Source organism: Rhinatrema bivittatum, chromosome 6, assembly GCF_901001135.1.
Source record: "Rhinatrema bivittatum chromosome 6, aRhiBiv1.1, whole genome shotgun sequence".
Taxonomy (NCBI): Eukaryota; Metazoa; Chordata; class Amphibia; order Gymnophiona; family Rhinatrematidae; genus Rhinatrema; species Rhinatrema bivittatum.
Window position 1 is genome coordinate 181300883 of NC_042620.1, and position 25869 is coordinate 181326751.

The 25869-nt window shown below is 43.6% G+C and overlaps 1 protein-coding gene across 8 annotated transcripts in view; it reads left to right on the top strand.

Moving 5' to 3' along the window:
* Nucleotides 1–25869, top strand: part of CFLAR (CASP8 and FADD like apoptosis regulator) — a 143025-nt gene that overhangs the window by 31373 nt on the left and 85783 nt on the right. For 7 of the 8 annotated variants that reach the window (XM_029606229.1, XM_029606228.1, XM_029606235.1 and 4 more), the window contains one exon: nt 6347–6748. In XM_029606229.1, the coding sequence (XP_029462089.1) occupies nt 6453–6748 (296 nt within the window). In that variant the 5' untranslated portion in view covers nt 6347–6452. Of the gene's footprint in view, nt 1–1864; nt 1955–6346; nt 6749–25869 lie in introns of all 8 variants that reach the window. The other variant, XM_029606231.1, reaches the window with a different exon arrangement.

A 25869-nucleotide genomic window follows, 5' to 3' on the forward strand; every position in this document is an offset into this window, starting at 1 on the left:
CAGTTTGCCAAATTTTGTATATACTGCTATCCTTTTGGGTGTCAAATGAAAAGCTGTCTTCACTTTTAAAATGAAATATGTATTCAGTCATTTCACATGTAAAAAATATTGCATTCTGGCAATACCAATAAATGGTCACCCAAATCAAAGAGACATACTTTTATCTGTGAGCTTTACACCAGTTTTCAAACTTTAAACTTGCTACAGGTACTGAGTATGAGTGGCCATTCTGTTTTTTCTCAATAAAATTTTACAGTTTAAAAATTTGACCTCTTTAAGCATATGCTTGAGCCAGCCTGGTGGTTCAGCAGGAACATAGTTTGGAAGATCTGGGTTCATTTCCTGACTGACTGGGGCTGAAGATGCTGTGGAGGCAGCACTAGTAGCCTCTTGAGGGTTGTCGTCTCAGCCATCACACAGCAGTGATACCTGTTGGTTGGACTTCAGTTGACATGTGCCAGGTTCTGGATGGAGCTGTGATTTGTGTCCCGTGACCAAGGCTTGTCCTTCCAATGGCTGCGCTACCTGAGGGTTATAAAATGGAGGAGGAAGAAATCCTAGGCAATTGCAAATGAACATTCATGATGCTGTAGTTCAAATAGAGACTAGCTCTGGTTGATCTGGAAGCTCAAAGGAGCAGGAAAAAATGGACGGGCAAAGAAATGTACTTTTAGATGCTCCGAAAAGCAAGATGGGTTCTGGGGAGTTGAAATTATAATAGGACAGAAACAATAACACAAAATACACAGAGCATAAATAAAATCTGCATTCTATCATCTTACAAATGTACATAAATCATAAACTTTTTTCAAAATGTTAGCATAAATAGAAGTCCTTAAAAGTGAATTTGTAAACCACTTTGAACAATTACTGTAAATTGTGGTATTGTACATTTTTTAAAAACCCAGCACACACATCAATTGGGATGAGCACCAACCGAATTTTAAAAGCCACCCAGATGCACACGTATCTCCCATTGTACGCACATCTCAAAAGTTAAAAAAAAAAAAAAAAAGTTGGGAGTGGGCAGGGCCTGGGCATTTCAAGGTATGGCCAAGAGGTGTGTGCATAAATATTTGTGTGTCTGGGTGCACGCCCAGATCCCCTGCTGCGTAACTTTACTTTCTGAAAGGTTTAAGGGTCTGTGGTAACTGGAGGGGAGTGCAGGCTATCAAACTAATGGGGGTTTGGAGGATGTAGCTATTAACTGGTGTGCCCTTTAAAAAAAAATTCCCCGATTTATGCAGTAGAACATCGATTTTCGCAGCTAGGCACACACCCACTTAAAATTGCAAGGCCAAGGCTATTTTATAACATGCGCATACAAGTTATAAAATGGCTGCATATCTAGGCATGTGCCAAAATGCCTTTCAAACTTTCAAACGCCGGTTTGAAAGGTTTTTTTTCCTATTTCCACACTCAAATATTTTTTTTTCCCTTCAGAATGTATCGCTACAGCTTGTTGAGACAACAACTGAGTTAATATTCCACACACAGATGCTCTTTTCTTACTGTCCTTTTATTAGAGCTATGACACACAATGGAACAAAATTCTGGCCTGCTCATTTCTCAGAACTCTGCCCCAGGCAAACCTTTAAACTTGATGGTGGTGGTGCCTAATCTGTCCAAACTCTCTGCTCCTCCCTTAAGCTGGTTTCTCATGTCCCTGCTCAGACCCCTGTATTAATCCTTTCCTATACTTTTGTGAATTGTTTTTCAGTGGGTTTATACACCCTGTCTCATTTACCTCAAAGGCTTCATTATAAGTCTCTGAGAAATTCTATCGAATTTGATTATGCTTTTGTGTTTTGTTTTTTTTTATTGGTTTTCCACAATGAAAGGTTTTAAATTTCTCTACCCACAGGAGAAGTGCAGCCAGCAAAGGCTTGAATTGATATATAAGGTCTTTTCTAGCAACACAAAGTAGCAGAAATCCTTTTGGAGTGTGATTAAAGTAAGCTATATCTTTTCAGAGGAGCACACAGCTTCCTTCAGGAAATTACATCAGCACTCCAGTTGCCTCTGCTTACTATATATCACTTCAGGAAGGAACCCTCATGAATTTCCTGATACGTTCTTACTATTCAGTAACAATTTTTTTTGTTAAAGGAATGGTGTTGCCTGTTATAGTTTTAAAATATTAATCTTTTATTTTACAAAGCTATTCTATATTTTTACATTTTCATTGAATATAAGATAGTTTTATTATGGCCTTTTGAAGTTGTTTTTACTTGAGATATACGATGACACCAGATCAGCTTTCAAAACTTACTCAACTCAGAAATGAGATTTAAGAGCAGTCACAGTAGTATGCAGCCATTCTGAAAGTCATTTTTACTCCCGGACTCTGTTCACTTTAAAAACGACTTCAAAATGGATAGTTTTTTATATGTAATTGTTTTACAACAACGGCTCACTTCCTCAAAATCTTAATCAACTAACAAAAACATATAATATCTTTGAGGATTATTGCTAGAAGGCAATCGTTATAATCTTATGTTTCTTAACCAACTCTCAGGGGCAGGTATCAGAAAAAAGTGCTCACAGTCCCACAGGCTCTTGCCCTATACAGGGCTACAACCCTTCTCATGTACTGGCACTGTTAGATCACGTCATCTACCACTTTTTTATATATATAATTTTATATAATTAGACTACACTAAATAGAAGGGTGATAATTTTTAAAGAATAGAAGGGTGATAATTTTTAAGGAATGAATTTTATCGGGTGATATATTAAAAATAAAATTGGTTTATTCTCATGGGGAAGTGGTAGATGACGTGATCTAACAGTGCCAGTACATGAGAAGGGTTGTAGCCCTGTATAGGGCAAGAGCCTGTGAGACTGTGAGCACTTTTTTCTGATACCTGCCCCTGAGAGTTGGTTAAGAAACATAAAATTATAACGATTGCCTTCTAGCAATAATCCTCAAAGATATATGTTTTTGTTAGTTTTTTATATGAACATCTGTTAGAGCTGTATGTAAAAAAACACGTTTTCAGTTTGTCACAGTGTGCTGGGCTGGACTTAAAATAAACAGGTGTGGTACAGGATTGCAAGGCCGGACTTCCGCTTAGTTAAACCCTCCCCCCCCCCCCCCCAACAGGTTGAGCCCTTGGGTTCTGGGGCCAGTAGGTCTTTGCTGCGGGAGAAGTACATCATGGTAAGTCTTGGGTAAACTGGAACAAGATAAGGCAAGGCATAGCCTGTGGGCAGAAACCGACTGGAAGCAGAGGTCAGGGTATTGGAATAGGCAGGAAGCTGAAACCGGGATACTGGAACAAGCTTTGATACTGAGCAGGGAGTGAGTGGATATAATGCACAGGCTTGGGCAAGGCAAAGCAGGAAATGGATGCAGAGGACTGGTTAGAACAGGGCAGGACAAGACAAGGACAGAACTAAACAAAGCAGATTAAGACAGGACTTTGACAAGGGTATGAGCAGTCAAGGACAACACAGAACAGAGAACGAAGGAAGGGTAGGCTTAAGTAAGCCACAGAGTAAGACCTAAGGTAAGAGCAAGCCTGCCTGCCACAGAGCAAGGAACAAGGCGGCCTGGAGGCCACAGGGCATGGAGCAAGGTAAGAGTGGCCAGGTTAGATAGCCAAGGGTAACTCCATGAAGAGAGGCATCTTGGATCTGGCAAGGCAGGGTTAAATGGGACTGGAGCTTGGGTGTGAGGAGCTTGGCAAGGCTGGAGGCTAAGCTTGCTGAGGACCCTGGTGGAGCGGAGGCTGTACAACAAGCTAGATTAAGTGACCAGTGAGGAGGTGGCTTGTGCAACTAAAAGCAGAGCTCATTGGAGGCTTCTGCTGGTGGGAAGATGTTGTAGTAGGCAGAACTAGGGCACGATGAGGCTGCACGGCAAACAAAGCCATGGCATTCTTTGGGACAGACTTATTCAAGTGGCAAGCGGAAACTTTGTTAATAAGAAAGGAATCACTTGATGACTCATGTATCCTGTTGTAAGTGGAATATTTTGTTCATCATTTGTCACATGCTTGTGTGTTCTCAGTTTTGTTTTACTCATTAGAAATGATGCAAGGTTGTTTAGTATTAGACATTTGATCTGGTAGTAATACATTATTTGCATCCTATGTATAGGAGGACTTGATTTTCTTTCTCACTATGTCATCCTTCATACAGGAAGCTAGTTTGTCACCCTTCTGATTTTCTGCAGTTAAATTTGTATTTATATTCTAATAGCAGCAGGTAGAACTTTTTTCTTAGAATTAGCACTTATTATGCAACAATGTGTTTATGTAGAAATGCAAGCATATGGATATGTTTTCCAGTTCTTGCCATTGTATATACCGTAGTTTCCACTAAAAATAAGTTTTGTTCTATTTGGTTTCTTTCCTAACTTAAGGCCAGATGTAGTCATTTTTCATAGATATAAAATGGGAAAAACCCTTTAGTACATCTGGCCTTTAGTTAATGTATATTTAAGAAATATAGTAGCTCAGATTTAAAGAAGTACATCAATCCGATTGAATCCTATTTGAAAAGGAAACCAGCAAGAGAAAGAGAGGTTAGGGTTGCCACAGGGTCTGGATGCATATGCCGGTGCACAAGCCTGAGCCAAATGCAGCCTTTCTACAAGTTCTACTCTGGAGAATAGCACCCCACACGTTCTATCAGCTGTGTATGTGATCATAATTCAAGAATATCATACCAGAAGTGATTTGCCATATATTCAAAGGGAAGCTAGTTTGTAAACCTGAACTGTTTACAAAATATGACAATATAAAAGGGAATGAATGCACATTACTTGATTTTTCACAAGGTCCACTTGTTTATGACCAAACGCAAAGGTCTGTACATAATGCACTTGCATGTGTATCATTTCAGCAGTACCATTATAGCACCATTCTCATGCTGGAAAGATCTCCCTCTCTTTTGGAAGCAAAGGGAAAAGGGGATGTAGAAGTGATTTGATAGGCTCCTTTAAAAAAAAAAAAAAAAAATGTTCAAATTAAAAAAAAAATGTACTATGCTTACTGGAAGCAGGTTTGTCTTTAACCTGCCTCTGGGAGGCTGACACACACAGGCCGAATCAATAAAGTTCGCGGCCAGTGTCCTGTGCGCGCGATTCAATAAAGAGGTGCTAGGGACACTAGCGCATCCCTAGCGCCTCTTTTTGGACAGGAGCGGCGGCTGTCAGCGGGTTTGACAGCCGATGCTCAATTTTGTCGGCATCTGTTCTCGAGCCCGCTGATAGCCACGGGTTCGGAAACCGGACGCCGGCAAAATTGAGTGTCTGGTTTTCAACCCACAAGCCGCGGGCTGATTTTAAATTATTTATTTATTTATTTATTTAACTTTTGGGACCTCCAACTTAATATCGCAATGATATTAAGTCCGAGGGTGCACAGAAAAGCAGTTTTTACTGCTTTTCTGTGCACTTTCCCGGCGCCGGCAGAAATTAAGCCTACCTTTTGGGTAGGCACTAATTTCTTAAAGTAAAATGTGCGGCTTGGCTGCACATTTTACTTACTGTATCGCGCGGGAATGACTAATAGGGCCATCAACATGCATTTGCATGTTGCGGGCGCTATTAGTCTCGGGAGGGGAGGGGTTGGACGCGCGTTTTCAACGCGCTATTACCCCTTACTGAATAAGGGGTAAAGCTAGCACGTCAAACGCGCAGCCAAATGCCGGTTAACACTGTATCGGCCTGACAGGCAGGAAATGCCCCTATGCATTATGGGTAGGGCTTCTGATTTTAGGTGTTTATAAATTTAGATGTATTTTCCAACTAATCAGGAGTCCTTCGGGGATGCCAAATAAGTGTGTATCTGTGTTTTCATAGCGCAGGTACTTTTGTTGGGTATCTTTTCTGGTTGAATTAAATACATATATTTGTGCAGCTGAGAAGTCTTTAGTGTGGAAAAGGCTGAGGATCCAGGATAGGCAAAGGAGAAGTGAGAGGAGTACTAGGGCAAGTGGTGCTCTTAAAGTGTTTATCTAATAAACCCTTTTCATTTTTGTTTTGCATCAAGAGTGTTCGTTCTGGGTTTATCTATTAAAACCTAAAATCATAAGCCTTAATTATGAGGCGGTTTCCCACTCTTTTTTTGTTTCCATACTTTTAAAAAGAGAGGAGATTGGTACCATACAACACTCGTATGGGTTTCCTTTTTCTCTCCTTTCAAAGCATTATGTATTCGATAGGTATATATAATGAAAGCCATAGGAAGAGAGGCCAATATGTTTACCAAAGTCTGATGTTTATTGTACGAGTACATGATTGATCGTTTTGGGTTCTTTTTTTTTAATTGTTAAAATGGTATTCAGTTCTGTAAATTTTATTCATCACATCCTGTTTTGTCTGTTTTTTCTTCAGTGGAACTTCCCCAGCTATAGAATGAAACACCCTGCCTGTTTTGTTACTGAGGCTTCCTGTTGAATAAAGAGGACAGCTATCTGTTAAGCTGAAACAGAGGCAGGTGATGAGCGTGAATAGCAGGGTTCCAGCTGCTGTCATCCACCAGATTGAGCAGGAGCTGGACAAAGATGAACAGGAGGTGATGGTCTTTCTGTGCCGGGATGTTTTGGACTTGCCTCTTCAGGATGTCAGGGAAATCCTGAACACTTTGAACGAAATGGGGAGGCTACTACCTTGTGGACTCTCCGAGCTACTTTATAGAATGAGAAGGTATGACTTACTGAAGAGGGTCCTGAAGACTGGGAAGGCATCAGTGGAGACAGCCTTGTCCAGCCATCCGCGGTTGGTTTCAGATTACAGGTACTACTACTGTTACTACTATTTATTAATTCTATAGTTTTATTCAACAATGCAGCACTGTGCAAAACACAAAAAAATATAGTCCTTTCTCTGTAGATAAACACAAAGGGCAAACCTGGGCATTTCATTTATTAAGAAAATGGTTAAAAGCTATAATACTATAAGTGGAATAATTGGGAATTAAAAATTTAAAACCAGTCGCAAAAAGATGGGTTTTTAGATTGGATTTGAATAAGGCCAAAGAAGGAGCATGATACACTCACTCAAAAAAAATCTATTCCAAGTATATGGTGCACATAGATGGTAAATGTGGAGTTGGCGGTAGAGGAAGGCATAGATAAGAGTGGCTTGCCTAATGAGAGAAGCCCAAAAGAATGGGTGTAGGGAGACATAAGAGAGGAGCTGTAGTGAAGAGCTGCAGAGTGAAGTCTCTCATAGGTGAGCAAGAGGAGCTTGAAGTGTGTGGAAGTGGATTGGGAGTCAATCTGGTGACATGAGAAGGGTGTAGCAAAAGAATTGTGCAGCTGATTTTTGGATAGATTGTAGAGGAGAAGAGCAGATTTCAGTAGTCTTGAAGTGATGAGAAATTAGATAAAAGTTCTGGTAGTATGCTCAGGAAAGAAAGGTTGGATTTTAGTAATGTGATATAGAGAAAAAAATGAAGCATTTTAGCATTGTTTTGGATATGTGTAGAGGAGAAGAGAAAATGACCCCAAGCTTACGTGTTGAGGGGACTAGGAGAATGATGGTGTTACCCACCGAAATAGAGAGAGGGGGAAGAGAGGGACATGATTTTGGGGAGAAAGATAAGGAGGTCTCTCTTAGCCATATTAGGACCAATATTTAGAACTATCAAAGTATGTGACTTAACCAGATATAACTTATCTGGCCAAGTTACAAGGGATATTCAGCAACACAGTTATGCCACTGAATATCTGCGCACAAATCACTACTTAGCCAGATAAGCTAGATCCAGCTAAGTTAGACCAGCTCTATAGTTAGCCCTGATCCACATTTTATGCAGCCAAGAGATAAGCTGGATAAGTTACTTATCTGGCTACCTAGCAGCTGCCGAATATAAACAGATATTCAACGGCCTGCTAAATAGTCGGATAGGTTCTACTTAACCATCTATCAAGCTCTGAATGTGCTTTGAATATCTGGTCTTGTTGAGTTTAAGGTGGCAGTAGGATATTCAGGAATCTATGCCAGATAAACAGGCTGAGATCTGGGACTGGGTACCTGATGAAATTACTGGTATAGAGAGAAAAATCTTATCAGCATAAAAATATTTAAGCCATGGGGGGAGATCAGAGCACCAAGGGAATTAGTATAGCAAGAGAAGACGAGGGCTTAGGACATGCACACCAATTGATTGCGAGATGATAATGGAGGAAGATCCACCAGAAAACACACAAAGTGTTATGGGGGAGGTGAAAAAAGAACCAAGATAGGATGGAATCCCAAAATCCAAGTGAGGAAAGAGTATCAAGGAATCAGTACTATCAAAAGCAGTGACTAGGTAAAGGAGGATAAAGATTGGGTAAATGCCAGGTCATTGGAGGCTGGCAAGGGCTGTTTCTGTGGAATGTAAAGGGTGAAAACCAAACTGGAGTAATTCAGGAATGTTTGAGATGAAAGAAAATTAAGACAGTAGAAGTGAATGGTATAAGTCGGTTAGATCAAAAGGGAAGAGAGAGAGAGGGCAGGTGAAGTCCACTAAAGTTGTTATGAGGAGTGGTGTGATAACAGAATGTTTCAAGGCAGCAGGGACAGTTAAGTGGAAAATGATAGATGGAGGATGTGACAGAACAAAGGAATGACTGCAGGGAAAATAAAGCAGAAATGCTGGGTGGGTTTGAGGTCGGAGGAAAAAGTAGTGTGTTTGGAGGAGGAGAGAAGATGGGCAGTTTCTTGCACTTTGATTTCAGAAAAGGTGGAGAGGATGGCAAGGGCCATAGGTGGGTGAGGTAAAGATAAAGGTGACCTCAAGACTAATTTGTGAACTTTGTCATGGAAGTTGTCAGCCATAGTCTGGGCAGAGAATGAAGGAGGGTGTGAGGTGAAGGTAGTTTGCAATGGAAATTGAGTATAGCAAAAAAACAAAACAAGGGTTGGAGGCAAAAAAGTTTGTCAGATGGACATAAGTCTTGCTTGGCAAGTGCAATAGCATACTGGGAGAAGGTAAACATAAACATGAATTTGTAATATATGAAATCTGCATGGGCACAGCATTTTAGCCAGAGATGCTCTGCAGAGTGGGGATAGAAATATAGGAAGCATATTCTGGGGGTGAGCCAATGCTAGGATTTGGTGCACCTTACAAGATAGGTAAGAGTATGTAAAGCAGAGGAAAGTAGAGTGTAAGAAAACACTGCCTCATCAACTGATTGACAATATTGTGGAGGAGAGGAGAGAGAAAGATAGTGGACAGTTCACAAGAGTTAATAGCCTGGAGATTCCTGAAAGTGATTGCATGAGGCTGTGGGGGAGAGTGGTTTAGTGTGAAAATTATCAGGTGATGGTCTGAGAGGTAAGAACTCTGGTGGAGAAGTTTGAGAGACAGCATTTGGAAGAAAAGACTTGGTCAAGGCATTGGCCATCTGGTGAATAGGGGTGGTAAAGCAGAGTTGGAATTCAAATGAGGAGGTTAAGGCAAGGAGTTCTGAAACACATGAATCAGAAGGTCATCAGCATAGAGGTTAAAAAAATAAGGGAGAGGGAAGATGATTCAAAGAGGAAGGAAAGAAAGGGAACAAGTTGATGGAAGATGATTCAAAGAGGAAGGAAAGAAAGGGAACAAGTTGGTGAAAGAGGAGGAGGGGATTTTTCAGGGTGTCGATTTAAATGATAGCTACCCGAAGGTGTAGTGAGGTGAATGGGCAGATGGAGTGGGCCTTAAAGGAAGAAAAGTGGTTTGAAGTGGAAGAAGGGTTGAAACCTACAGAAGGGGGAGATCAGTAGTGCTGTGCCACCACCGCAGCATACAGTGAGGCGTATGGGAGTAAAAATAACTTCCATTACAGAGAGCAGTAACTGTAGCAAAGTCCTCGAAGGAAAGCCAAGTCTCGGTCAAGGTGAGAAAATGAGGAGTGTGAGTCAGAAAGATCTTGAATGTAGATAAGCTTATTGGAAATAGAGCAGGCATTCCACACAGAATATGAGAAATTAGGGAAGAGGAAGGTGAATAGGAATAAGATTGGAGCAGTGACAGTTTGATGTGCACAAATGAGGTGAAAGTTGCCTTACAGGAGCAGGATTGGGATCGATGTCCTCAGGTGAGAGGAGGAGGATCAGGAGAATACAAAGAGGTGGAGGTGTAAAGAACATGACAAGGATGAGATGCTTTCAGGGAGAATGAAGATGGCTGGATGAGAGAGAGAGAGAAAACTTTGAAGCTCAAGAGCATTGGACAGGACAAAAGTCAGAATGGCTGGTGAGGTGAAAACGTAGACTATTAGTAGTGATCTGAGGTACTGTTGTGGCATGCATGTCTTGGCCAGCTGGTGGAAGCCCAAGTGGATTGGAGTGTACTGAGAACCTATCACAAATGAAGAAATCGATGTGGTGCGGGCAGCTGGTTTAATTAGTTACCTTGACTGCCGCATGTGACTGCCAGATCTCCACTGTGCAGCTCCCAACATTCAGTGCGAGTCACATCCAGTGTTCAGTGATGTTCTTCTTGTTTTATTGAGCCTGGGAATAAAACTAGGAGAACATGCACTGAAGATGAAGAGGTACTGTGTGCAATATGTGAGCTATACAAATCAGAGCCAGAGCTAGAAAGGAGAGACATGCTTGATTACATGTTTTCAGAAATGAGCTCCTACACATTTAAGAGCCACTGCTGGTGTCTCTCTTTGCTATGAAGTGCTGAGCGTAGGTGCTGTTCTGTATTCCATGCATCCACCACTCTTTCTGTGAAGAAATTTCCTGATGTTGGTCCTGAGTCATCTCCTTGGGAGTTTCATATTATGATTCCTAGTTCTACAGCTTCCTTTCTATAGAAAAAGGTTTGTTTGCTGTTTGTGTATCAATATTTTTCAGATATCTCCTGTCCCTGCTCTCCTGTACAGGGCATTATCACATCCTTAGCCACCACCTTGTCACTTTGCTTTTCTTCTTTCAGATCATCAACCATTATCGCTTCAAGGTATCTCTCTCAGTCCATGCACATCAGATTTTCACCCCATTCACATACAATTCCTTTGTATTTCTGCACCCCAAATACATGACTCTGTTTTTACTGGCATTGAATCTCAGCTGCCAAACCACCCTTCACTGTTCCATCTTTCTTAAATCACATCTCATTTACTCTTCTCCTTCAGTCTATAGATGTGACCACTTTGTTGCAGATCTTTGTCATCTGCAAAAAGACAAACTTTATCTTTTAATCCCTCTTCAATATCATTCATGAAGATATTGACCAGAACCCATCCTTGAGGTACTCCCCTTATCACTCTTTTCTCTTCAGATTAAGTTCTAGTTACCATTACCCTCTGTCATCCGTCCATCAACCAATTAGTAATCCATTCCACCACCTTGACATCCTCTCACAGGCTTCTCATTTTATTCATGAACCTCCTTTGCAGGACGATATCAAAGGTTTTGATGAAATCCAAGTAAATAATATCAAGTATGCTTCCTTGATCTAAATCTCTAGTCACCCAATCAAAAAAATTAATCAGATTTGTTTGACATGAGATTCCTCTGGTGAAACCATATTCTCTGAGGACAAGCAGGATGGTAGTCCTCACACATGGGTGACATCAGTTAGTGCCCTGATGCGGAAAACTTACGTAATAGTTTCTAGAACTTTGACTAGACACACTGAGTATACCCAGCATGCCCTATAACACTCATTCACACAGGGTTCCTCTCTAATCTCTCTTTCCGCGGAGCTGTAAGCATCGCAGTGAGAGTGAGCTCACTTTGGTTATTTTTTGGCCTTGTGGAAAACTTTGTTTTTCTCACATTTTTCAAAGGCTTTTTCTTGTTCCATCGCTGGGTGCCTCCCCATAGTGTCTCCTAGTCAGGGTTTTCACAATTTGGGTAAATTTCCTTTTGCAGTCGATTCCCTCGTGGCAATGGTGCATTGGTGCCTGCTGGCCATTGATGTCCATTAGTGTCCCTTTTGTTTCATCCATCATGGCCACGTCCAGTTTTTGACAATGCCCCTGGTGCCTGAGGATCAAGTCCATTATGGATCCGCATGAGACGTGTCCTCTGCCTAGGGACATCGCATGACGTCCAGAATTGCCACTTACGCGCCCCGATGACCCACGAAAGGACATAGACTTAGACTCGACAAATGGATCAACTCTTTGGATTGACTTCCGAGCCATCGGCATCAAAGACTCGTCCTCATCCAGGACGCTGGTGAGACCAGGGCCAAGGAAGTATTTCTTTCTTCCACCTCCTCACTCCCATCAACACCATCAGGGTTCCCACAGCTGACTCAGGCAGCAGAGAGCCCCCAAGCTCCAGCCGGATCTTCAGTTAACTCCGGGGATGGGATTTTGACTGGGCCGTAGGGAGTAAGCAAGTTGCCCCTAGCCAGGACAGTGGACCCTCGAGTCGTGGGAAGGCGTGAACCAGTGACCCAGTATAACCTTGGACCCAGTCGGTGTGGTCTATCGTCTGTCAGGGATACCAATTGAATATTTTAGGTGTCCCACCAAATTGCCCTCCATGCCCATTTTGGGGGCTGGTAGTGCAACAGGAGGGATTACTAGCAGAGCTCTCCTTCCTCTTAACAGCCAGAACAGTCGAGCCCGTACCACCATGGTAAAGAGGACAGGGATTCTACTCCAGGTACTTCCTGATTCCAAAGAGAACAGGAAGACTCCATCCCATCCTAGACCTAAGGGCCAAGAACAAATTTCTAAAAAAAAAAAATGTTGAAGATAGTTTCCCTGGGCACCTTGATTCCCCTCTTGCAAAAAGGGGACTGGCTATGCCCCCTTGACCTTAAGGATGCATACATCCATATCAAGATTTTCCCTGCTCACAGGAAGTATCTCCGACTTGTGGTGGGAAAACGGCACTTCCAGTACCGGTGTTGCCATTTGGGCTTGTCAGCCCTTGACAAAATGCTTAGCTATGGTGGCGGTGCACTTCCACAAGCTGGGGTGCATGTGTACATATTTGGACGATTGGCTAGTCAAGAGCACGTCTCAGGCAGAGGCCATCAGGTCCATGCTATTGACCATCCGGATGTTGGAGTTTCTAGGGTTTGTTCTCAACTACCCAAAGTCCCTTCTCAGTCCATCACTTCAATTGGACTTCATAGGTGCCCTGCTAACACGGCTCAGGCCAAGGCCTTCCTGCCTCACCAAAGGGCTGTCACCTTGACGATCATCGTGGCAGAGATCTAACAGACTCACAGGTATCAGCCTGGCACGTTTAGGTTGTTGGGCCATATGGCCGCAACCATCCATGTCACTCCCATGGCATGTTTACACATGCACGTAGTCCAGTGGACCCTCAGGTCACAGTGGCACCAGGCCACTCAGAGCATCCAGATTTGCATCCGAGTCACCCTGTTTCTCCGGGACTCATTGTCCTGGTGGCAGGTACCTTCAGATCTGGAGCAGGGAATCTCATTTTGAAGTACCCCTGCCCAAATTGTCCTAACCACGGATGCATCCATCCTAGGGTACGGAGCTCCTGTAGATTGGCTCAGCATCCAGGGTCTCTGAAACGCCCACAAGCGCTCTTGTCAAATTAACTTCCTGGAGCTTCAACAATCAGGTACATGATATGGGCTTTCAGAGATTGGCTGTCTAACAGAGTTGTCCTGATCCACACTGACAACCAAGTAGCTATGGGGCATGTCAACAAGCAGGAAGGCAAGGGATCATACTTCCTTATGTCAGGAAGTGGTCCAGATCTGGTCATGGGCCCTGTCTCTCATGGGATGGTGCTCAGGGCCATGTACCTGGCTAGGACAGAAAACATTGTAGCAGACAGGCTGAGTCGAGCCCTGAGTGATCCCTGGATCAAAGGGTAGTGAATCAAATATTCTGCCTCTGGGGGAACCCGGATGTGGATCTGTTCGTGTCCCCCCTGCAACAGGAAGGTTCCTCAATTCTGCTCCTTGTACAGGTCAGACAGCAAATCAGCCAAAGATGCCCTTGTCCATCACTGGGACAAGGGTTTTCTGTATGCATATCCTCCGATTCCCTTAGTGGCGAAGACTCTCTTGAAGCTTTGCGAGGACAGAGGGACTATGTTTCTCATAGCCCCTCATAGCCCCTCTTTTACCTCTTGGGCAATCCTTCTGCTTGATGTTTTGCTTTCCTGATTTCTTTCCTTCAGTTTCACCAAATCTGTGTTCATCTTTCTTAGAGCCTTTGTACTTTTTAAATGCTGATCTTTTTGCCTTTATTTATTTACATCCCTTGCATTTCAATTGTTTGGATATTGTTTTTGACATAAAGAGTTGCTACTCCCCCCTTTTTTGTCATTTTTCTTCTTAACAGGTTATTCCCAATCATGAGGTTCACTGAACCAGGTCTTTGTAATAGCAATAATGTCCAAGTCTGCCTCTCCCATTAGGGCCTGCAGATGTAGAGATTTATTGCCCAGACCATAAGCATTTCTATTCTTAGCTTTCCAGCTTGCTCACCTTGCTGCCCTTTTCCTTAAGAGTTAACTATTGAGCTGAATGATTTTGCTAAAGTCACCACATACTTTCCTGTATTTGGGGAAGACATTCCAAACCATTGGTTTCCTTCTGTCACTCCCATCCTCTAATTCAGCGGTTCTCAACCTATGGGTCGCGACCCCGGCGGGGGTCGAACGCCCAAAACGCAGGGGTCGCGCGCTCCCGGTCTCTCCCGCTGCCGTTGCCGCCGGGCTGTCAGCACGTTCAAGCCCAGTGGGAACGGCAGCGGCGCTAGAAGAAGCTCTGCACCCGCGGCTGGGCCTTTTCTTCTTCCTGCGCCTGCCCCCCCTCTCCCGTGACCCGGAACAGGAAGTGAATCGTGGTGCGCGGGAAGGAGAGAGAGCCGTGCCGCGCGAAAAAGTAGCAGCGGCGGCTGCAGCATCGGCCCCCGAGCAGTTGAAGCAGCCGGTAATGGAGAAAGGAGAGAGCAGCACGAGCCTCCCGCGGCCGATGGGATTCTTCTTTCTTGGCCAGCGAGGCTGCTGCAGCTCCCATTTGTGCTCGGGGGAGAAGAGGAAGTGAGTGAGAGAAAGAGAGAGAAGCAGCCAGCCAGCCTGTGTGTGATTGACTGGTCAGAGAGCTGATGTGTGTGTGTGTATGTGAGAAACAATGAAAGTGATTGCTCAGGGAGATGACTGATGTGTATGTGAGAGTGTGAGACATTAGTCAGGGAGGTGACTGATGTGTGTGTGTGTGAGAGAGAAAAAGCATGGAAGGGAGAAGTCTGGGTATGTGAGAAAGCATGGGCGTAAGAAGCCTGGTGTTGTGGGGGTGAAAGAAAGCATGGGAGTGAGAAACCAGGGTGAGTGTGCATGCATGAGAGAGAGAGACTGCTTGGTAAGGTGATGGTGTGTGTGAGAGAAAAAGACTGGTGTGTGTGTGTGAATGTGAGAGAATGTGATTCAGGGAATGAGAAGCCTGTGCACGTGGAGAGTGAGCATGGAAATGAGAGAGACTGGTGTGTGTGTAACAGAGAGAAAGTGATTATGGGAATGAGAAGCCTGTGCATGTGGAGAGAACAAGCATGGGAGTGAGAGACTGGTGAGTGAGTGAGTGTGTGTGTGTGTGAGAGAGAGAGAGAGACAGAGAAAGTGATTATGAGAGTGAGAAGCCCATATATGTAAGTAGAACACGGGAGTGGGAAGCCTGTGTGTGTGTGTGTGTGTGTATGGCATGAGAGAAACTGTTCAGGAAGGTGACTGGTGTGTGTGTGGGTGAGAAAGTGATTATGAGAGTGAGAAGCCCGTATATGTAAGTAGAACACGGGAGTGGGAAGCCTGTGTGTGTGTGTGTGTGTGTATGGCATGAGAGAAACTGTTCAGGAAGGTGACTGGTGTGTGTGTGCCAAAGACTGTTTGGGAGATGATTGGTGTGTGAGAGACAGAAACTGGTCATGGGGGCATGACTGGTATGGTGTGTGTGTGTGAGAGACATGGGCACTAAGGAAGAGGACCATAAGTATAGAGCTTAGCTTCTACTGCTGCTTCTGGTGAGTGCCACGGCCTGCAGGGAAGGGGAGTAGGAGAGCTGCTGGAGGGGGTAAGTAAAGGTGGCTTTTTAAGTTTATTTTTCTTGACTGCCATTTTAATTGTGTGATGTCTGCTTTTTTGAAATATTTTATTGGTGTTTGGAGAATGTTTAATAGTTTTTATGCGTTTTTAATTGTTGGATGTTCATAGCTGTTTTGAAACATTTATTCTGCTTATTAGTATAGTATAGTTTTACAATTATTTCTGTGTGGGGATCTATAGCTGCTTGCTAGTTCTGTTTTCCTAATAAGAGGTGTATTGGTTTTTAGGACCTGATTTAATATTTGTAGTGTTGCCTTTTCATAGATAGGGTTGCTCCTGTTTGAGTGTATTCCATAATACAGGTGTAACTGTGTGCGGATTAGTTTATGTGCATTACTACAGATCCTGGGAGTATGTTAGGTCTGTTCTGTGTCTGTTACCGAGATGAGATATTTTGCTAGCATGTAAGCGTTTGTATCGGTCTTATTTGTTGTGTTTTCTCAGAGGACATGCATTGGTGGTAAACTGCTGTCTTTTCATAAGTAGGGCTATTGAGCCTGGAAATAGAAGGAGTTTGAGTTGCTGTTACTGAGATGTCACTAGAACCAGAATATCTTTTTTGTAGGGTGAGTTGTATGGGGAATGTCATAATTCTGCTTTACATCCATTATTGTGGGTCAGGGGGGTTCCTGTGGATACAAACTGTACTTTTACATCTAGCCCCGTGACGATCATGGGTCAGTGTGCCATGCATGTGAGAACCTATGGTGAGTTGAGTTACATTCACATTATAAATGTCATAATTAAATAAGTGTGCACTAAAATCCAACCCCATCCATAACCCCGCCCCCATATGACCAAAGCCCCACCCTCACCCCACCCTCACGGGGCGAGGGCGGGGCGAGGGGTCACCGCAACATGAGGAACTGTATTGCGGGGTCACGGCATTAGAAAGGTTGAGAACCACTGCTCTAATTTAAATGCCTGACATATGACCTGAATTTTTCTCTTAGGATCTTTTTTCCTGCCACGAACAGATGTAGCCATCTTTACCATATAGCCTTTTACTGTTCTATACACGGCCCAAGCCACCAATACATCCAAATCCTTCCTTTTTACACTGGAAAAGATGCCTGATGCTTGAAGCTAAACCATTCAGTCTTTGGGAAAGAGACAGTTCAGCTATCACCAGAAAGCAACATTGCTGATGCTAGAGAAACTTAAAGGCATTTGTTCTCAGGGAACACTTCCTCTCCAGTCCTTGACACCACAAGTGACCCCTTGTGAAGTCACTTGAGTGTCTTGTGTTAGAGGAATAGAGACAAAAAAGGGGAAGTATTTTGCTAGCATTGATTTTCAATGAAATTGGCTGTTTCTCTTTATGAGAATTGTGGATGAATCTGTATGCTGAGGAATGTCAAAAGGGGACTTACAGAACTTTATAAAGCTAGTCTTGCCTAGTGTAGAGTATGACCTACAATCAGTCCAATGCAATACTGTGTGCTGTCCACAGCACACGGCTCAACAAACGATTGGACTTGCGTTTTGGATGGGGGTTGGTGTGTCCAATCAAGCGCGTAGGTAATAGTGCCTGGAGCAGGCGTTAATTCTTGAGGAGCCTAAAAAAATTACAGAAAAGCAGTCAGGTTAGGAAAGGGATACTCAATTAATGAGCCTCCGTTTTCCTAACCTTTGGCTGTGCTCAGCTGAGGAAAACAGACACTCATAAAATTGAACGTCCATTTTCCTAACTAGCAGACAGCCACTTCTCCTGGGCACCCACTGCCAAGGAGGTGCTAGGGGCACACTGTTTCCCCTAGTGTCTCCTTTTTACCGTGGCACCCATTTAAATATTAAATTGGGCGCCCAGGAGAGGTGGATCGGTGTACTTTAGGGACCGGGCTCTCAATCATGAGTGCCTGTTTAACGTGTGCCAATATTGCATCAGCCTGAATGTGAATGGATGTGTGTTAGCTAATTTTTGGGAAAGAAATAGGCTAAAGGGAGGGGAAGAAAATACGATATAGAAATAGTTCTATTGTAGATTTCAAATATTTGACTGTATTAGCTAGCTTCACTCCCTGAACACTTTCCAGTTCCAAACTTAAAGAAGCTAGTAATTGGGACAATTTGTATCTGCCATTAGTTTTATGGAAAAACCTCTCTTCCCCCCCCCCCCCCCCCCCCAAAAAAAAATAATAGTGTTAACATTGTGACACTGCCATTGCTGATGGGATTTCCCCTTTCTGCTTGCGTACATTCTGTTCTTAACTTCTCTTTCATTTAAATGATGTGGATAATTGCATAGTACAGTATTTGTGAAATTTGTTCTGGTAGAACCTGATGACTTACTCAGCCACTTAAACAATTTAATGCCTCTCATCTCCGAGTAAGGAAACGAGCTATGCTAAAAATGTTTTGTCTTTTAAACAACTGGTAGAGGTTATTGAACAATCTTGTAAAACGGTTAGAAGGACTGCAAGAAACAATTGAGTAGAATCCCTTTTAACTAATAACATCAGAAAGATCCTAATATTATGAAGTCTGTTCTCTTCTTGCAAAACAGGAAAGTTCTCCCAAAAGAGACAATAGCAGCAACAGTTTCTCCATTGCTTCTGGTAGAAGAGGTATCATGGTGTCTAATACAGACCTCATCTTCCAGCAATCATTCAAGGATTCAGAAGATGAATCAATTCAGCCATCCACGGAAGAGGAGTGGACACTTTTTAGTTAATCCTAAACAAATAGCATTATTAATACATTGCTCTTCCATTCATCCTTACTTCTGTGCCCAGAGCTGCTGGTAACTGATTGTCAAGCTTGTAGGGCCATGCCTTGATGACATACTGGTCTCGAACATGTCATTTCTTTGTTGGAGAAGCATAGGTGGATTATCAGTTAGGATAAGAGTTCTTTGAATCTGTCACAGGGTCAGTGTTGATCAGCAGCAGGATTCTGCATAAATTTGAGAAATAAGTTGTTAGAGGAAAAAAGACTCCTCCATCCTGTTAGTGCATCATTTCAGCACCCTAGAAGTGTTTTCTAACCATTTTTGTCTTTGAATCCTGGGACTCAGGGTGTCTACCATTGAGGCGACTCTGTATGCTATGTTTCATGTGAGATGCCTGTAAGAGTGATTCATACATAGATCTGATTTAGTTTAAAAGGTGAGCCTGAACACAGAGGTTAAAGATTTTCTGCCCTGGAGAATGACCAGAGGCAAGAGTCAGAGAATGCAGTAGTAGCTGTAAATCACTGTAGATGCAAGGCTTGGGTTAGGGCACTTCAGTCTGGCTATGGGTTTTGATCTTCCTAAAACAAGTTGGTACACATGAATGTTTCGGAAAGTGTGGCCATCTTTTTGGCCTTGACAGATTTTCAAGATCAACTTTGTGACAAGTCTGTGAAAGTCAGATCAAACAATGTGGTAATGATAATCTAGTCAAACAAAAATGTTGACCCAGGAGTGCCAGGATGATTCAGAAAACATTCAGGATAGTGATATAAGTAGAACATTGTTGATTATAGCCCAAGCTGAATGCATCAGTGTTAATTCGTGTTTTATTTAGCAACAGACAGAGCTTGTTCTGTGTTTCTTTTTAATTTCCGAGGTTATGGTTTTGAACTTTTTTTATGTAATCTTATTCGGGGGGGGGGGGTTTGCATAATTTTATTATATATAGAATTATTTGATGTATTAATGTTTATATGCATTATGACATGTCTTCATGTAAACTGCTTTGATTATTTACAGAAAAACAGTATAATAAAATAATAAACTAAAGAAATTCTGGTCTGCTTGTCAGCAGTTCACATTGAATCTCCAAGCTTATTTTTGCTCACAGGTTGCACCCTACTCATGGATCTAATGATTGGCCCACAGTGCAGTGGTAGCTCTAGAACTAGCAAAAGATCTTGCAAAAACATAGGTAATATTGGTAGCATCTGTCTTTCCAAAATAGTCTTAGATTCCATAGTTGCTGAATCTGAAGGTAGAAGAATTCTCAGATTACCATGAAACATTGTAAGATAAATACTCCAAGAACAAGCAGGATGGTAGTCCTTACATATGGGTGACATCATTGGATGGAGCCCTGGTCTGGAACTTTGATCCCAAAGATTCTAGAACTTTCAAACATGCCCTAATGAGCATGTGCAGCTGTAGTCATCACCCCACCCCCTAGGCAAAGTCCTTCACTATCTCCCCCCCCCCCCCTCCCCCCCCCTCGGAGCCGTGTGTGTCACAGTGTTCAGCTTTGCTGTCTCCTCACAGTTTTTGTAAGAGGGTTTTTTTCTAGATCTGCAGCTGTTTTTCTTTCCTTTTCCTTATAGGAGTTTTCTTTTCTTTTCATTTTTTACTCTTCTTTCCACCCTCTGCCAGCCACATGGCGGGCCTTAGTCGCAGAGTAATATGGCAGAGTCTATTACTATCCCTTATTAAATAAATACTGTACCTGCAGTTTAGTATCTGTGTCCTCTCCTTGCTCTCTGTTTTTGTACCTTTGTCAGGTGCTGACAGGACTGACTGAATGCAGTTTGTGGGTGATCCGATTAGGCGATTGAGCCTGGGACTTTGCCTGAATTCTACCCGGGCAGGAGTTCAATGTCATTTCACAGATCGATCAGCGGTGATAGAGGTTCATACAGTGAAGAGAGAGAGAAAACCACACCATTCTTGTGGGGGAGAGAGCTCATCCTCCTCACATTCAAAGGTACTAGTCTCCATGGGCAGGAGCCCTAGATGATGTAGCCTCCCCTCCTGCTTGTCTGTGATGGTAGTGCAGTCTCCTTGAGAGAGAGGGTGAGCAGGAGCCTGGGCAAGCAACTTGTTGCCACACCTTCGGTGCCATGCCCAGTAATAGTTGTCTGTGCACATCTGCGACTAGCGCACCGTTGATCTGACATGTTGATCTCAGGACCGTGTCGGGGACCACGACTGGTCACTGGACGCTGTCAAGGTGCCAGGGCACCCTTGATGCTATAAGGACTTTCTGTGCCATAGACAGTCTCGATGCCCTGGAGTCATTGAGGGTCTTGATTTGCTGGAGTAGCAGCACCAACCTCTACTGTCAGGGACCAGGACTGTCATCGAGCACCCCTCGGTGCCATCAGTTCCCTCGGGGCCTTTGTTGACATTAACACACTCAATCCTATCAAAGTGTGTGCATGGCCAAACCTAAACATTCCTCAGCTAACACTATCCCAACAGTAAAGTATGGGGGATAACAGCATCATGGTGTGGGTATGCTTTTCCTCAGTGGGGACTGGGCATCTTATTAAAATTGAAGGATGGGATGGATGGTGCAACATACAGGGAGATACTGCAAGACAGAGGTGTTTAAAATCATGAGAGGTCTAAAACGGGTAGATGTGAATCGGTTATTTACTCTTTCGGATAATAGAAAGACTAGGGGGCACTCCATGAAGTTAGCATGTGGTACATTTAAAACTAATCTGAGAAAGTACTTTTTTACTCAATGCACAATTAAACTCTGGAATTTGTTGCCAGAGGATGTGGTTAGTGCACTCGTCCATAACCCTTGATGCAATAAGGGGGATCAGCACATGCAAAATGTGCGTAGCTAATAGCGCTCATCATGTGTAAATGCCATGTTGATGAGACTATTAGCTAGTACCCCCAATGTAAAATAAATAAATAAACAACTGTGTGCCCGATCCACACATTTTAATCCTGAAAAATTAACGTCAGCCCTGGAGCTAGCGTGAAGTCTCTAGGAGCCTGAAAAGTTGAACAGAAAAGTAGAAAATACTGCTTTTGTGTAGTTCTTCCGACTTATTGTAATGATATCTGCAGCGTCAGACCAAGGTCCATAAAGCCCAGCATTCTCTCTGACAGTAGCCAGTCCAGGTACCTGTTATATCCCCAGTAGTTGATCTGTTTCACTCCCAGGGATAAGTACTGGCTTTCCCATCTACCTGGTTAATATCTGGCTATGGGCTTTCCTTCAGGAACTTGTCCAATCCTCTTTTGAACCCCACTATGTTAGTTGCATTGACCATGACATGGGTGAGTGAAAAAATACTTTATGATTTGTTTTAAATTTACCGGTTGCTAGTTTTTATGGAGTGTGCGCTAGTTCTAGTGTTGTTTGAAAGGGTTCACAATTTACCTGTTCCATCTCACTCTCATGATTTTATAAATTTCAATCATATCCCTTCTCTGTTGTCTCTTCCACATTAAAAAAAAAGTCCTGATCTGTTTAGCCTTTCTCCATAAGGGAGTTTTTCCATCCCTTTTATCATTTGTCGCCCTTCTCTGTACATTTTCCATATCTGCTATGTCTTTTTTGAGATGTGGCAACCAGAACCACACATAGTACTCCAGGTGCAATCACACCATGGATCTATACAAGGGCATAATGATATACTCCGTTTTGTTCTCTCTGCCTTTCCACATAATTTCTAAAATTCTATTTGCTTTTTTGACTGCTGCCGCACACTGAGCTGAAGATCTCAAAGTATTATCCACAAGGATTCCGAAATCCTTTTCCTGAGTGGTGACTCCTAACATGGATCTCAGCATCATATACTTGTAGTTGGGATTATTTTTCTCTGTGCATTACTTTACTTTGCTCTTGTCACATTAAATTGAATCTGCCATTTAGAAGCCCAGTCTCCTAGTCTCACAAGGTCTTTCTGCAGTTCTTCACAATCCACTGCTGATTTAATAACTCAATACTATTATTTTTTTCAATTTGTTTTATTGAGAACCTAATCAAATTAGAAACACTTGGCTGGAAAAAGTTTGAATGGAAGTCCCCACTCTGCCCCAACCTCTCTCCGACAATAAGCAGACAAGGCAAATAAAGCAGTACAAAAACTCACACCAGGAAATAACACATCAGTCGTTAAGCCTGTCTAACCAAAGTTGGTTAGGTCATATTTAATAGCAGTTAATGTACCTAAAAAATAATTATTCCCAAGCCGCTTATAGGGTTAGATTTTAAAAGGGTGCACGCGCAAGTTATAAAATCAGGGGTCAGCGCTCGCAAGGGGGTGCACAATTGTGCATCTTGTGCACACCGAGCCGTGCTGCCTTCCCCCGTTCCCTCCACCCTAGCCTGACCTTATTTCCCCCCCCCACCCCCCAGCCCTACTCTAACCACACCCAAAAGTTTTATCTTATCTTTTGCATGCACAGGTAGCTTGCCAGCACGCGATCCTTTGACACAGCGGCCTCTGGCCCCACCCACGGACCGCCCCTTTAGTAAAGCCCCAGGACTTAAACGCATCCCGGGGCGTTACGCGCATTGCCGGGCCGTTTTAAAATAGGCCCGGCGTGCATAGGGCTTTTACAATCCGGCCCATAGTGGAACAAGGTGGCGTGAGAAGCTTTTTCCACCCTGCTGCTAACAAAACGTCTGGCGGCAAGCATAATCTGCAAAATTAGCCTTTTCAAGAATTTTGACACCCCCTGGATCAGTATACTCAGCAGAAACAGTTTAGGATCCTTTGCTCATATTTTTGTTATATTACGAGACTGAAGAGTGTTCTCGCATGGACGCGCAGATAGGAGGCTGAGCATGCTCATTCCGTGCCAGGCTCAATCGGATGATGTCACCCACATGTGAGGACTAACATCCTGCTGTCCTAGGAAAACACCTGTTACAGGTAAGCAACTGTGCTTTCCCTCTTCTCCAAATTTTGTGAGATAGACAGCTGGCTTGGCTCCTGGCCTCCGGTCTCCGACCAGAGGTTCAGGACAGGTTTGTGGACCTCCCCTGTACAGGCGAGAACCTGTTTGGGGATAAGGTGAAAGAAGTCATGGCGCAGCTGAAAAATGATACTCTTAAGCAACTATCCACCAGCCCTTCTGAAGGCCCTTCCACCACCAGGAAGTCCTCCAGACCGGGCTCCTGCAAGCCCTTCTACCGGCCAAGGAGGTACTTTCCTCCAGGTGCCCACCTGCCTCTGTCCAGCCCTAGAAGTCATGGCCAGCAGCAGCGAATTTAGAGGGCCCAACCGGCCCCTCAACAGGCCCTGTCTGCCAGCTTTTGACTGGTAAAACAAATACTAAGGACGTAAAATACAAACAGGTTCTCTAATATTCAATATAACCCAAAACCCAAAGAGAACCCAAAGGTCATCAAATTCCACCATTAAATATGAACATAAGAAATGTTTATTTAAGAATGAAACATTCTGACTAACACATATCACTATCTAACCAATCATTCACCCTCATTCACACATTAAAACATTGTTAACATTCATCCATGGGTACACGTAACCACCCGTGTAATCCCTTTCGTCACGTCTAAACTTCTCAATTTTAAATTTCTTGGTCTCCTATCTAAATTCATCCAATTGTACTTGCAATTCAATTAATTGACTATCCACAGTTTCCTTAGGACAACATTCAAGAACTTTTGTCATTTCATCCTCCATTTCATTTTTTACAATAGCAATTTTGCTTTTGGTGGTTTCCACAAGGAGGACCATTAAATCATGGGAGCACTTGTTTAAAATGGAATTCCATTTTTGTATGAAAGCCTCGTCCTCGTTAAACATAGATGGTTCTTTATTTACCCTTAAACCACGAGAAATACGTTTAATGTGGCAATATTCCGCCAATGTGGCGGCATGTAATTCCATTCGAATAGCTTGTTTACTATTTTTGACATAGTTATCCCAGTTCACTCTAGAAGTTTCAGTGGAAACATCTAACTAGATAAATGAAGCTTGACCGACGTGCCCGCAAATGCGCAGTAGAGAGCAGCTCTACTGCGCATGTGCGGGCGAGCACGTCAGTCTTAGGCAGCGTCAAAAAAAACCAAAAAACATGGCGGCAGCGGTGGTAGCGGGCGGTAGCGGCGGCGGTAGCGGCAGCGGTGGTGGGCGGTGGAGGCAGCGGTAGCGGGCGGGGGCGGGCGGCGGCGGTAGCGGCAGCGGGGGCGGGCGGCGGCGGCGGTAGCGGGCGGCAGCGGAGGCGGTAGCGGCGGGCGGCGGTAGCGGGCGGCGGTGGCGGGCGGCGGCGGTAGCGGCAGCGGCCAGTAGCGAGGGAGGGAGGAGAGAGAGGGAGGGAGGGACGGACTAAGTGGGAGGGACGAAGAGAGAGAGTGGGAGGGAGTGACTGAGTGAGAGGGAGGGATTGAGTGAGGGGGAGGGAGTGAGTGAGGGGGAGTGAGCAGGACTGAGGGAGAGGGAGGGAGTGAGTGGGACTGAGGGAGAGGGAGGGAGGGAGTGGGACTGAGGGAGAGTGAGGGAGAGAGGGGGAGGGAGTGAGTGAGACTGAGTGGGAGGGAGGGACTGAGTGAGAGGAGAGGGAGGCTGGGGAGGAGTGGGTGAGTGGGTGGGAGGGAGGTAGGGGAGAGAGAATGAGGGGGAGGTGAGAGACAGAGGGATGTAGCCCGTTTTAACGGGCTTAACGGCTTGTTATCAAATAAATGAAAGCCGGCTAAAATTTCAGTGGCAGCCTGTTCAGAGTATGTGTGCATATCATCCATGCCCTTTTGGGTTGCAGCTTCGTGACCAATTGATGAATGATTATAAACATTGATGAAACAAGAGACTTTTTTGAAGTTTGGATAAATCAGTTGGAAGATAATATTGGTGGTGATGTAAGACTCGTTTTGTCTGGTAAGGATTATAATTACAGTTGTTACTGCGGTTTTTGTAATAGTGTTGGGATTAGCTTATTGTTTTTGAATTTTAGGTGGTGAATAGTTTCCCCTGAGGAAGCCCGTTAGACGGGTGAAACGGAGATTTTCGTTGGGATCGAGATTTGACCGGGGATTGATCTTCAGTAAATAACATTGTGGCAGTGGATGACGGAAAAGGATGCAGTATTGAAAGATCTTTGAATTGTGGGAGCGGTTAAAGGAGAACGGCTTGGTGGAGAAGAGATGTTAAAAATACTGCAGAATTGCCATTAAGTGAATATATAGGAGATATTGAGAGTGCAATATATTCAAAATTGA